At 41.7% G+C, this 14690-nt stretch overlaps 1 protein-coding gene across 1 annotated transcript in view; it reads left to right on the plus strand.

Moving 5' to 3' along the window:
• The first annotated feature begins 5582 nt into the window (after positions 1-5582).
• Positions 5583-14690, plus strand: part of LOC144824599 (gamma-crystallin-1-like) — a 49068-nt gene continuing 39960 nt past the window's right edge. The window contains exon 1 of the mRNA XM_078683652.1: positions 5583-5600. Coding sequence (XP_078539778.1) covers positions 5592-5600 — 9 coding nt within the window. The 5' untranslated portion in view covers positions 5583-5591. The remainder of the gene's footprint in view (positions 5601-14690) is intronic.

Consider the following 14690-nt stretch of genomic DNA (forward strand, 5'->3'; position numbering starts at 1 on the left):
GCAGATTTAGATTTTATCTTGTCCCTTACTTGAGAAACACTCTCTGTTCGTTCTTTGGCGGTGTTCTGAACCGTAGTACACCTACATTATTGATTTAATTACATTTTGGAATGTCCATAGAAAAACCTCAGGGGGGAGAATGCAAGAAAATGCTTGAAACCAAGATGATTAATTAAGGGCAAATGAGAGATGCAAGCATGGACGTGGGTGCTGCTCACCCTTCTTCTTGCCCTGCTAATCCCAGGCCAGCTGCAAGTAGTTTTATGTTTCCAGGGCTAAATACTATTTTTGTGCCTCCCTACCTCTATCAGCAAGGCTTGTTTAAAGACAGGTGCAATATGGCGCCCTCTTGTGGTCACTTCTGTAGCCAATGTTCTGCATCAGTCCCGGAAAGGCATATCTCCTGTAAAAGCACTCACTGCATCTCTACCTCACAGTGGCATACCTGCACGAGCCACTCACTCAAAACAAGCATTGGCATAGCCAATAGATCTCGCCTTTGGGACCTTAGAAGAGTTTAGCCATGCTACACTTGATGTTGTTGTCTCAAGGATATTGTACTGGATAACTAAACACTTATAAGGTACCAAAGGCGAGACCTATTGGCTACGCCAATGCTTGTTTGTGGCTGATGAGGGAGTCCCTCATTATCATTTAAGACAAGCAAGTCCTTTTGTTGTGAAGCCTTGTGAGTGCAGCAGGTGTAGTCCTTATGAGTGCAGTCCTCTCTTGTGCAGTCCAACGGTCCAGCAGAGCAGTGTTTCTTCTCTGGACATTTCTTTTGGGTCTTTTAGGGCCCACAACAACAACTCAAGGTTCCAGAATCTCTGAGTTGCTCCATGGGTAAGTTGGGACTACAAGACCCACAATGCATCTGGTCAGATAAAAGTCCGCTGAATGCTGTCTAGCTGAGTTCCCCTCGGTCGAGATGGAACAGGTGGAGCTCTTTTAATCTGTTGCTTTCAGGAAGTCAATCCTATCAATAGTTGTACTATATTAAAGTATTCCAATGTTAGCCTATGTTGCCAATGTGCTACAATGGCAAATTGGCATTTTTTCCCTTATCAAGGCATATAAAACATCTTTTAAAATGTTTCTGCTGATAGTTACAATGCACCCTACTGATGGAGCACTCAAGGGATACCTTAGGGGTGACGTATAAGTATGACGTTTAAGACTTTGGAAGAATCTTTAATTCCAAAATCAAATTTGCATATCATTTAATTTTAAATGCAGCTTGCAAAGCAGGGCTTCGTTTAAATTGACAGCAGGCAACACAACAGTGCACACTTAAGAGCATTAAATCTGCTGGCCTCTAAACCAACATGCCCTACCATATACTAAGTACTTACAGTTAGGTTATCATTACCAATTTTAACTATACCTAATTACCATGTGCCTTCAATCAGAGCACAGGCCCTGGGTCTGGTTAGCAGAGCCTATGGCACAATCAGAGCCAGAAAACCAGCATCTAGTAGTCAAAATGGGGACAAAAAGTGAGAGGACACTGAAAAAAGCGCTGGTTTCTCATACTTAACAAACTTGTGCTTTTTGTTAAAATTTGACAGTTGGGGAGGACAGCAGGGGCTCTCACCAGGTGTGTTTTCATTACCCAGAATCCCTTATAATCCTCAAACTTTGACTAGAAACACACATTTTCCTCACATTATGGAAAGTTCTAAAATCTGTAGGGAGCCACAAATTTCCTTCCATCTGGAATTTCCCCGCGTCTCCTGATAGAAATGTTACTTCACTTGTTTGGATAGGCCCAGTGCCTGCCACATGAAATAGTCCAGGATGCAACATGGACGCATCACATTAACCCTCTGAAAACTGACTCTTTTTTTTCACTGTGGGTAGCTGTGGATTTTGAACCCTAGCTCAGCCTGCACCTAGGTCAACTAAGCAAGCCTGTACATTTTTTAATTCTAGACACCTAGGGGTATCCAGGCGGGGGTAACTTGCATGGCTCTCACCAGTTTTTTCACCCAGAATCCCTTGCAAAACTCTAACTGTGACTAAAGTAATATACTTTCCTCACATTTCTGTGATAGAAAGCTCTGGGATGTGCAGTGAGCCACAAACTTCCTTACACTCAGCATTCCCCCAATATCCAATAAAAATGGTACCTCACTTGTGTGGGTAGGCCTTGGGTAGGCCAATGGCAGAGGCAGGAAATGAGCCAAAACACAACAAGGATACATCACATTTTTCCATTCAAAGCTTACCCTTTTTTTCAAAATGGGTAGCTGTGGATTCTGGGCCCTAGCTCAGCTAGCACCTAGGAAAACATAGCAAACTTGCGCATTTTTAAAACTAGACACCTAGTGGTATCCAATGTTGGGTGACCTGTGTGGCTTGCACTGGGTATTTTTACCCAGAATCCCTTGAAAACCGCATACTTTGACTACAAAAAGCCTATTTTCCTCACAATTCTGTAATGAAAAGTTCTGATATCTGTAGGGAGCCAAAAATCGTCCGCATAGCATTTCGACAAGTCTTCCGATAAAAATGGTACCTCACCTGTGTTGGTAGGCCTAGTGCCGGCAACTGGAAACAGACCAAAATGCCACATAGATACATCACATTTTCCAGTCAAAACAGACCATTTTGTTTGCAATGTGGGTAGCTGTGGATTGTGGACTGTAGCTCAGCCAGCACCAAGGAAAATCTGAACATTTCGGAAAATTAGACAAGCAAGGGCATCCAGGGGTGCATGACTTGCATGGCTCTCTCAAGGTAAATTTACCCAGAAGTCGTTGCAAATATAAAACTTTGATGAAAACACATTTTACTACCATTTCTGTGACAGAAAGTTCTGGAATCTTCAGGGAGCCATACATTTCCTACCACCCTGAGTTCACACACATTCCCGATAAGAATAGTACCTCACTTGTGTCGGTGGGCCAAGATACCACAACACAATTGGCTCTAAAGTGCTACATTGGGAGATAAGGAATAAAGTTAGCTTCTGTATTCGGAGCCGTGCTGTTGTACCACCCATGTAAACCTATGAATCACAGACATTTTCGAAAACTAGATAACCAGGGGTCCATAGTGGTGTGCCTTAGATGGATCCCACAAGGTTTTTCCTACTCAAAATGTTCTGCAATTCTCAATATTTGCCTGAAATCACACATTTTTCTTCCATTTCTGTGATGGTACCACAACATGACCTCAAATATAACAGCCACGCCTATTGCTTATCGCTCAACGTAGCACCTTCATGGGAGGCGTCATTAGGAGATTATACAGAGGCATCTGTTAGTTGAGATTGTGTGGAGGTGAGTAATGCATAGACAAAACAAGCATTCATAGCTGCTTAGCTACGAGCTGTGGACTAGCAATATTCAGCATTGATTCTGGGAAAAAATGCTGCCTAGTTAAGTGATCTTCATGGAGATGTTTTGCATGGGTGAATGTCCTCCTCCTCATCAGGTCATACTCCTCCTCAGTAAGGTCCTGCTCCTCCTCTCTTCTCAAGCAGTGTTGGCCACTGAGGTAGTACATCACAATCATCCTATTTCCTTTTGCTCAACAATATTCCGATTGGACCCATTGCATCAGGATAGTGTGCACACACTTTTCAAATGGGACTCAAATATCCCATAGAATGACAAGAATTGCTTTTTATCTTGAGGATGTGGTGCCTCAACTATTACCTTTACCGAGGATTCCTGAATGGACAGGCTGCTTAAACCCTACAAAGTCATGTTATTTCTGGGCGGACCCAACATAAATCAATAGCCTTGCCAGTGGAGCAAACCAGTACGCTTTCTGCATTGAAGGTTTGCACCTCTGCTCCAGAGAGTTGAAAACACTGTATTTATATTATTTCTAAAAGTCTTGCAGAGAAACTAACCTAGTGAATCATGATGCAGTGTTAATAGAAAATCCTGGGAATTTCATATTGTATGCTGGGGACAGCTAGGCCTAAGCTAAACTCTTCACTCATATGAGTACGTGGAACTCAAGATCTCATTAGCTCTGGATGTAAAAAGTGAATAAACCACTGTTTAAGCTTTCCTAAACATCCACCTTTAAGCAAAGGTCAGGTGTAATACCTGTAGTGTCCTGCCAATCCCCAGGTGCTCGCAAATAATCACGCCATACATAGAGAGCAATTTTACACATCGTTATTCTGCTTGGTGTAAGTCAGAACTCAACATTCAAAGCCTGCCTTTAACTTATCTTTCCAAACACTTACGTCACAGGCCTACAGTATACAGTGGGAGCCAAAAGAGTTCCAGCGTTCTTTTATTTACAAGACACTACATTCCCCACAAACAGTTGTGTTACAAGTGGAAAGACTTCAGTGCATAATGTGAGTTGGTGGTTGGCAGTGGTGCCCACTGGCACTCATTTTATGGGACCGCCACTTATGTTTCCCCATCATACAGTTCCCAAGAGCAAGAAAGGGAAAACACACAAAATGGAAAGACAGAGGAAGAGAAATACCCAAACAATATTGCAAAGGAGGAAACTGTAAGAGTGAAATAAAGGGGCGGGTATTGTCTGGTGGTGGATTAAAGAGGCATGAGGTGTATTCCAGACAACCAGCCTCCATATTCATGAGTCAGTGCCAGCTGTTGGCTTCTGATCAGAGCTTTAAGCTCGAGCACTTCTTCTGCCAATTAAGTACTGAAAGATGTTGTGTCGAGAAACTGGACTGGTGTTTCTATATTGGAGATATACATATATTTTCTAGGAATTCAAAAGTGTCATAATAACATTTGTGGAAGATATCTGTAAATGTAAATGTACAGGAATTTATATAGCGCAAATCACCAAGCGGTTTCTAAGCACTTGCTTAGGGAACCCGTCCTGGTATTCCCCTGTGAGATAACCCCGGCAGGGTATCCGCAAGGTGAAAGCCAGGCATCCCGCCGCGAGGGGCCGTTGTGGAGAATAAGCAAGCTATTGCCCAGAGTCGCAGAGTGTGAACCCATGAATCGAGTAGGCACCGGAGCGAGAATTGTCGAGTCCATGGACATTTTAGGACTCAAGACCCCGCCGAGCCGGGAATTGAACCCTAGTCCCGGGCTGACCTCTGCTTCCAGGTCTGCCTCCTCTAACCAGTGAGCCACACTATCTGTGGGATCTTGAATGACCAAATCCTCTTATTTCAGTTTAACATATTTGGTTATCGAATAAAAATGGTATGAAAACCTTTAATTTAGGGATTTAAGAATCGACTAACAAAGTATCAGACCTCGCTATGACAAAACAATAAATGTTTCCCTTCAAGCTCTATGAACACATTCAACATATGAAAACGTTCTCCATGTGTTAGGCTTCCAGGAATATTTAACTTTGTTTTGCTCAGGGGCTGTCAAAATGGTTCCAGAAACCTGTATTCTACGCAAAGTGTCAGCAGTTAGCTTTAACCCACAATAAGCAAAAACAGAAAAAGAGAATCTGAAAAAGAAGACTGTTCTCAATTACAGTGCAACAATACAGAAAGCTATACATTCCCTTTCAGGGCTTGAGCGAGGTTCATTGTTTCCAGACTTCAGCGTTTGTGCCCACGGTGTATAAAAGGGCTGGGGCCTCTGAGTACTGAGTACACAGCTTCACTGACACCAGCCAACATGGGAAAGGTAAGGCAACATGTCGGGCTTTAGCTTTAGAAATTCCTCAAGTATTATTGTCCCGGATGTCGCTATAATATCAATTACTCATTTGTTAGGATCCCTCAAGGGTTTGATAAACAGAGTTAATTGTTACCTTATGTTGTAATACAGATGGCTAAGATAGATTAAGTTGCTTTGAACAGTTCATTTGTACACGTTTCTGATGTAGGTGCTCATAGCTCAAAGAAAAACGTATTTAGCCTTTCCTAGAGCACTGTGCCATAATTGCATTATTTGTTACAATCTTATGGACAGGTGGAAGCAGGACAGGATAGGTTGCAATGCTTGTCAGAGACAATTTTTCTAAGTCACCAATGAGATTGACTGCATGCGTTCCGGGAAAGATCGCTCTTTGTATTTCTCGCAGTGCTCACCCTTATATCTCCTCTCGTACCTGCTAAATACACAGGGCCTCATTTATGAGAAATGACGCATCGCTGCATGAAAGCAGCGATGCGTCACTTCTCAGTGCGCACTCCTTGCAACATACCTGATGCGTCATATTTAATGTATGACGCATCATGTCGCAAGGAGGTACAGATACGTCAGTATTTCTGACGTATCTGTAAGCGCAAAAGTGACGCATTGCTGGAGTGTGTCACAAAAGTGACGCAACTCCAGCCATGCGTCCTTTCACATGGGGAAAGCCGGGCCTGCGTCAGTCTTACGTGACGCATCTGCTTAGTGCGCAACAGGAGGCATGTTTTACGCCGCCGATGCGTCACAAAAAGTGACGCATCGAAAGCGCAAAACTGCCTACTCTTTTTAGACTTTTCCCCTCACAGTTTTCATCTTCCTGGCTCCTCTATCCCAACTCCCACCCACCATCCCTTTCTTTGTCTTTAGGGTGATGTAGCTTTCTGAGTGACTGACTTAAGCGGTCAAAGAGTGTTTGATATTTTTGGCATGTCTATTGTTTTTCTGTACATTTAATTATTTAATTGTGGATTGTAGATTATCTCATCCATTCTTTCAATAAAAAAGTATGCAAAAAATAGCAAAAACAAAATTAAATCACACCATTTAACACTTTCCTTCAAACAAAAGTTCTACGTTGAGTATTTTGGGAAATCATTGCTGAGAGGGATCCATGTGTGTTCCACCGTTCTTGTAAATCCAACAGGTCTGGTTCAGATAGTGATTTATAGGCCACACTCACTGGAGTTACCAATGTTCTTTTGCAGCGGGCAGCAGCTGCTAGGATGTCTCAGTAGTAGCCGCTCGCAGGGGATAGAAGGCACCAAGTGGGGATTAAAGCAGTGCCGCGGGTACACAGTAAGGAAGCAGTGAACTGAGAGCATTCTGGTGGTAGGGTAGAAGGGTAATCAGGTGCAATCACAATGTCAGCTGCGGCTCAGCAGCAGGGCAGATGTGTGATTGGTTACTGTGCTAATCAGAAATTGATAGTGAATGTATGATGAATGACCAAGCATTTTAGATGTACAATAGCCCCTCATGCGTCCCATTAGATGAGAGAGAATAGTTTCAAACAGCCAGTAGAAAGACGCTGAGACTAAAATACGCTTGTGGGCTGATTGACAATGCCCCAGCCAATAGCCGAAGCATCCTGAGTCTAAGTCGTCAAAGGATGACCTGTATTCCCCTATATATTCTTAGTTTGTTGACAGAAAAAAGTCTTAGCTTACCAATGTGCTTAGCAACCGGCTGATCAACCCTAGAAATAGTCGTGGGGTAGGGTATTGAGACACAACAGTAATTGATGCTTCATTATTAGGGATAGGCTCCCCATTCTATAGTTAACATTGGCTGTGACTTCTAGTGCACTCTAGGCTATATACTATGCATGTTAATTTCATTAACAATGTATTCACACATCCCAGTGATGCGTGAAGGACAGAGCATGCGACAATTTTTACTGTATTTCATGGTAAGCCTCTCACTAGGAGATGAGTTCTATCAGCTTTTCAATAATACCGAGCCTCAGAGCTATACACGACCACAATGCTGATGAACACAAATTTTAAGCAAAGTAATGCAGAAATATCAAAACTGGGCAACACATTGTCTATTTAGAAATGTAGTTAAATAGATCTCAAAATATTTGGTGAAATTATGGAATGCATCGATGTGCATGAATTATGTTTCATGTAAAAGATAGGTGCCTTTCAAGGGGTGTAATGGTGACAATATCACTTAAAAAAATTAGTGGTATGAAATGCTTATATAGAGATGCCTATGCCAGAAGACTTAGCCAACCAGGCCTTTAGCTATGACCATTGGCTATTGCCATTTACCCACCTAAGCAAACATGAGAAAAATAAGTCTTGTATATAATTTTGAAATTTAACTCACCCCATAGATAATGGGTGAAGTCAAGCAGCCAGTACTGCTCAGAAGATTACTCTCATTTCCCTTCTTCCACTGACTGAATAGGTGACTAGTGATGAACTTTACTACTACATCGTAGTATAGACTCAGTTTACCAAGGATCTTTTTTTTTTTTTTTTTTTATTTCAAGAAAATTTTATTAATGAGAATAACGGTAAGGATAATGAATAGGAAATACAATACAAGTGATACACTCGATGCAAGAGACATGTGCAAAAAAGGCTAAAAGTAATATGTAAACTAAGAGAATATATATACACAAGGGACATTAGCCCATGAGAGATATAAATTGCATTCAAGTAAAAGCCTCTATCAAGGCAATAAAACAAACGTATCACTTATCAAAATGTGGAGAAGGGGATAGGGGAGGAAACAGAAAAGAAAAGAGAGGAGAAAAGAGAAAGAGTGAAGAGAGGATGAATGGGAAAAGAAGACAGGAAAGAAAGAAGAGAAGAAGAAAGAGAAAAAAGACGGATTCCCACAGGACAACCCCAGCCCAGAGACCAATAAGAAACAATAATTATGCCAATACATCAAAAGGAAACTGAGGAACCAACCCTGTGGAAGACAACTCCATATAATCATCCAAAGCCTGCCACACCCCACTAGAAATAGATGGAGAGAGGTGAGCTTGATCAACTGAAGTGTGTGCACTGCGTAAAAAGGAGACCCAAGCCCACCACGTATGATAGGAAACCGATGAAAAGGATTTCCACTCCATAAGAATAATTTTCACCGCGACAGTCAGGAGAAGATCTAACAACTGCAACTCCAATGGATCTAAAGGGAGAGGAGTAGGGGCCGCCAGTGGACCTAGCAAGATTAAGGGGAAGGAAAGTTGGAGCTCACAACCAAAGATAAGAGAGAGATGCTTCTGGATGAGGTTCCAAAAAGGTTGAAGCAAGGAGCAATGGAAAAACATATGAGGAAAGTCGCCCGCCTCCAAACCGCAGCTCCAACATAAATTATCATCTTTAAGGTTAAGCGAATGAAGACGTACAGGTGTCCAATGGAGAAGATTAATAGAGAAAAACTTAGACTGCATTAAGGAAGGTGCGATCTTATTACGGAGAGAAAATTTACCAATTGATTGCCAGGTATCAGGGGAAATATGCTCCGTAATAGCATGGTCAAAATGATGTAGCCATTTTTGTTGAGCAACGGTCTGTGCAGGAAGTGAAGCAGAAGACAAAAATTTATAAAGTTTGGAGGCGACATGCCCAGATTTAATCCATAGCTGAAAGAGTGAGATTGTAGAGGAAGTAGGATGAAGACGCACTTTAGCAATGGCCACCTTAATTTTAAGAAAAGTATAAAAATCCAGGTTTGTTAAAGAATGCTTTCGAGCCAAGGTAGAGAAGGGTAATGGTTCATCAGAAACACCATAGAGATGGTGGACAAGAGAAATCCCTTTACGTGCCCAATAGGACATGAGAGTTGGAGTAATGATAAGCTTAATTTTGGAATTTCGCCAGATAGATGACCACCTAGTTTTATGCAAAGGAATCGCCACCTTCTTATCTACTTTCCTGACCGCAGCAATTGTATCAAGAATAATAGTACGGGAAAACAGGATATGGAAAGTAGAAGTGGTGCAAAAAGAGGCGGGAGGCAAAGGGGATGCTAGTTCCTGTTCTATGAGCAGCCAAGAGGGAACGTGAAGAGCCGGCGGAGAGAACCATAAAGCACCTTGAGAGGCCAAAAAGGCAATTTGGTATTGTTCCCAGTCAGGAAAATTACAACCTCCCATATCACAAGGACGACGCAAAAATTTGTATGCAAGGCGAGCACGTTTGTCATTCCACAAAAATTTAGAAGTCAGAGTATCAATTTCGCGAAAGAAGGAATCTGACAATTTGAGGGGAATCATGGATGAAACAAAGTTAATAATCGGCGTAATCATCATTTTGAGAGTCTGAAGGCGACCCCACCATGAAATATGTTTCGGAGACCATGTATCCAGAAGACGACGCACTTTAAGGATAGTCTGGGATTCATTATAGGCAGCGGTGGCAGACAGAGTAGAACAAAAATAAATTCCTAAGTACTTCAGGTGTGTAGGTTGCCATTTAAAGCCCGCTGAGCCCATATGGGAAGAGAAACAATATGCATTCAAAGGGAACAGTTCCGTCTTATCTTTATTGAGGGTATACCCTGAAACCGAAGAGAATAAAGAAATGGTATCAGAGATAGCAGGGATTACCAAAGCGATATCATCTGAAAAGATGAGAACATCATCTGCGTACGCAGCAGTTTTAATACAGTGAGGCCCAAAAGAAAAACCTTTGATGTCAGGGTGTAACTCAATCAAACGAAGAAGGGGATCAATAGAAAGTAGGAATAAAAGTGGGGATAAAGGACATCCCTGTCTGGTGCCCTGATGAAGATTGAAAAACGAAGATGTAGCACCATTGACTCTAATGTTAGCTTTAGGTTGAGAATATAAGGACATCACCATATTAATGAAAAAGTCACCTAGGTTATGCGCACACAAAACAGCACGAAGAAAAGGCCAAGAGACCTTATCAAAGGCCTTTTCCGCATCCAGGGCCACAGCCGCGGCGGGAAGATGAGATCGTTTAGCAGCCCCGAGAATATGACAGAATGTGCGGACATTGTCTCGCGCAAGACGTCCTTTCACAAAACCAGTTTGGGAAGGGTGCACAAGATGAGGGATAAAGGATTCTAACCTTCTGGCCAGGATTTTAGCAAAAATCTTAGCTTCCATGTTAAGGAGAGAAATAGGTCGGAAGTTTTTAGGATCCGAATGGTCCTTCCCTTCCTTCGGGAGCACCACTATGGTAGCCTCGGCAGCCGTACCAGAAACAGCTCCATCCTTAACAAAGGAATCAAAGACAGATTTCAATTTGGGGACAAGCGTAGGAAGAAAAGTTTTATAAAATAAAATGGGATAACCATCAGGGCCTGGAGCCTTGCCAGAACGAGTAGCTTTAATCGCAGAAACGATTTCGTCGGGAGAAATAGGCTTGTTCAAAATAGAGCGATCAGCATCAGAGACCGATTGAATCGGAACTGAATTTAAAAAATCTCGACATTGTTCAAAAGAGGAATGAGTAGAAGGAGTATACAACTTATTATAAAAATCACGAAAAACTTCAAGAATTTCCCCTGTTTGGAATTTCTTAGATCCTGTGTGGTCAGTAATGGAAGAAATTTGCGAAGATTTGAAAGAAAAATCCTGAAATTTTAACGTAGCCGCCAAAAGTTTCCCAGCCCGATTTTTTAATAATAGCTTCTTGGATTTTTGAGCTTGCACCCCAATATAAGCTCGTTTAGTAACAATGGTATTATATTTGTATTTTAGTAGTTTTATTTGTTGTAAACAAGTTGGATCCTTAGAGTGCCTAAAGGAAGCTTCCAGAGATTTTATAGCAGAAGACAAATCCGTAAGTTCCTTTTTAATATCTGCATTACGTTTGGACATACATTTAATAACTTGACCACGGAAAGTGCATTTAAAGGAGTCCCAAAGAATAATTGGGGAAGAAACAGAACCTTCGTTTTCATGGAAAAAGGTATCTATAGCTTCCGAAAACTCATGAACCTGAGACGGATCATGCAATACTTCGGTATTTAATCTCCACGAACGAGCACGTGATTTAGGGGCAAAGGATGACAACGTAAAAGTTACAGCAGCGTGATCAGAGATCAAAATAGGATGTATAAGCGGAGAGGAGGAAGATGAAACAAGAGAAGAATGAACCAGGAGATAGTCAATACGAGAGAAGGAAGAGTGAGGCGAGGAGAAGAAAGAAAAATCACTACCAGTGGGATTATGAAGACGCCAAATATCTTGAAGATGAATAATGGAGCACATGTTGATCATTTGTTTGTGAGATTTAGGAGGACGAAACTGAAAGGCAGAATTCCTGTCTAAAAGAGGATCCATTGGTAAGTTGAAATCTCCACCAACAATGAAATTACCAGAGTGCGGGGTGTCATTTAATTTTGTAGTGACCGATTTCCAGAAGGATGGATCATCAACGTTAGGAGCATAGATATTCATCACATACAGATCATGCTGTCCATCCGACAATTTAGACAACAGCTAGCGACCCTCCGAATCATGATCGGAAGACAGTATCGATAAACCAGAATTCTTTGAAACCAGCGTAATGACTCCATTGCGTTTACCAAGGGCATCAGAACAGCAAACATCCGAAACCCACTCCTTCCTTAAAAACAACGCCTCTTTGTTAGTAACCTTGGTCTCTTGAAAAAGAACCAAATCAGAAGACAAAGACTTACAGTAGTCTAAGATTTTCGACCTCTTCACCGGGTGATTTAAACCCTTAACATTAAGGGATAATACATTTAAACCTGGCATAGGGAAACATAAAAATAGAAAAAAGACGACCTGAATGACAGAAAGAGGACGAACATCATGAATACAAGGAGCCAGTCAGCAAACAAAAGAAATAGTATGGGAGCGTCTATGTGAGGAATCCAAGAAAAAGAGAAAGAAAGAAGAGAAGAAAGGAGAGAAAAGAGGAAGGAGAGGAGAAGCAGGAGGGGAGGCCTAAAAAAGGCCCACATCATACTAGGGAGAACGTGGAAAGGCAAGCAAGGTACCCGAACAAGCCTAAAAAACAGTTGAGAACAATAGCCCCAAAAACTACAATAATCGGATAGCAGGAAAAAAAAGAACAAATTGGTAACAATCAAAAGCAATACCACAAAGCAGCTTAATAATGTAAATATACATACTCTAACTAAGATATTGTATAAACACAGTTAAAGAACAGTCAATGTCGAGAAACATAACTATATTCCTAAATACTAGTAGAAAACAGATAAGAAAAAGAAAAACATGAGGAAAACTATGAACATTAGATTAATGCAAAACAAGCAATACAAGCAATATGTAGATCCGAAACAAATAACTACATGGTCAGTAAATACACTACATCAATATAAAATAACAGTAAATATGTGGAGGAAGAGGGTAGGAAGAGAGCAGAATAGAAGGAGAAAAAAAAAAAAAAAAAAGAAGGGTAGAGAGTGCTCCCTACCAGAAAAAGCAACGTAACTGGTAAGAGATAGGCAGCAAGAAAATAGAAAAGTATGTGAGAGAGAAGAAGAATTGAAGACAAGTGAAAGATACAGAATAAGTTGAGTAAAAGAGAAAGAATAAAGAACAACAAGTTGGAGAAGTGGAGGAAAATAGACGAAGAATAAAAGCTGTAAAGAGATACTAAGAGGTACCAAGAGAAAGAGAGCTATAAAAGGAACGAACAATTGTGGATGCCAGAAAGAAGAATAGAACAAACATGAGTGGAAACACAAAAAAACAGAAAAAGATCATGAACATCCATGGAAGTTAAGGTTGGCCAAGAAGCCGACCAGAAGAGAAGAGGAAACCAGTCCTACAGAAAAATACATCCAGAGAAAAAGAAGGAGATAGTTCAAGTGCCCGAGGCACCAGGAGCCTGTGAAGTCGCCTTTTGAATCTCCATCTCGATCTCCAGCTGGTTGTCCAAGAAGGTAGTTAGATCAGCCGGCTCCTCGAAAATTCTAGAACGTCCTTTATAAGTGATGCGGAATTTCGATGGACCAGAAAACGAGAAGGGAATACCCATCTCAGAAAGACGTTTTCGAAGATTCAGGAATCCTTTTCTCCTTATAACCGTATCCCTGGCAAAGTCCTGAGAAATGGAGATCCTGTGACCATCCCAAAAGACTTGTTTAGCTTTCCGCATATGAGAGAGAATCAGTTCAGTATGCTGATGCCGCAATGGTTTAAAAATGATTGCTCTCGGCTGGGTAGCTGTCTTAGACCGAAACGTAGGAACACGGTGTGCTCTTTCAATTTCAAAGTCTCTGTGGAAAGAAATTTGTAAGGTATCCGGAATCCAATGAGATAAGAACTCTATCATAGATGAGGATGACTTCTCTGAATCTTCCGGCAGACCAAAAATGCGTAGGTTAGATCTACGATTACGGTCCTCCTGCTCAGTTAAGTCTCTGCGCAATGCCGCCATGGAGCGCTCCAAGTGGTTGAGGGATCTGGAGTGTTTTTGGACACCATCCTCTGCACAACTGATTCGTGATTTGGTAGCGGATACACGAAGAGAGAGGGCCTTAAAGTCATTTCTGATAGCAGCCACCTCCACTTGTAATAAATCCGTGTTTGTTTTCGTGGACTGCGCAATATCATGTACTTCATTGAGGCGCGCCAAAATGGTGTCCAGCGTTGAAGCGGCCTCTGACTGAGGAGGGTCAGGCGTAGGAGACAGTGACTTAAGCCTTTTCAATGACGTGCCAACATCTTTTGAGTCTTTATTGGTCAAAGAACGCCCCATAGTCGCAGCCATAAAGAAGCAGCCTCCAGAAAAAAATGCACAACCACTTGAGGAAAAAAAAAGAGAGGAAAAACTGCGCAGACTATACCATAAAAAATATAGATATAGCACACTGAGCTGAAATGGCGCTAAAATATGAATAGCGGCGGACTTATATGCAAGGCAGACAAGTAGCAAGAAATAACACAGCTACAAAAACGCAGGGGAGCACAGTAATGAGCTCGTAGGAAGAAGAGTCATACCACATGAGAGAGCTGCCCTGAGAGAAACAGCGCGTGGACAGCTTAATCCCAGCCAGGCAGCAAAGATACAGCAGAAAAAAAATTATAAATGTTACCAATTGCAGGCATCATTGTGAAGACGAAAGGAACATCCGCCACAAATT

The sequence above is a fragment of the Lissotriton helveticus genome, chromosome 3_1 (assembly GCF_964261635.1).
Source record: "Lissotriton helveticus chromosome 3_1, aLisHel1.1, whole genome shotgun sequence".
Classification (NCBI taxonomy): domain Eukaryota; kingdom Metazoa; phylum Chordata; class Amphibia; order Caudata; family Salamandridae; genus Lissotriton; species Lissotriton helveticus.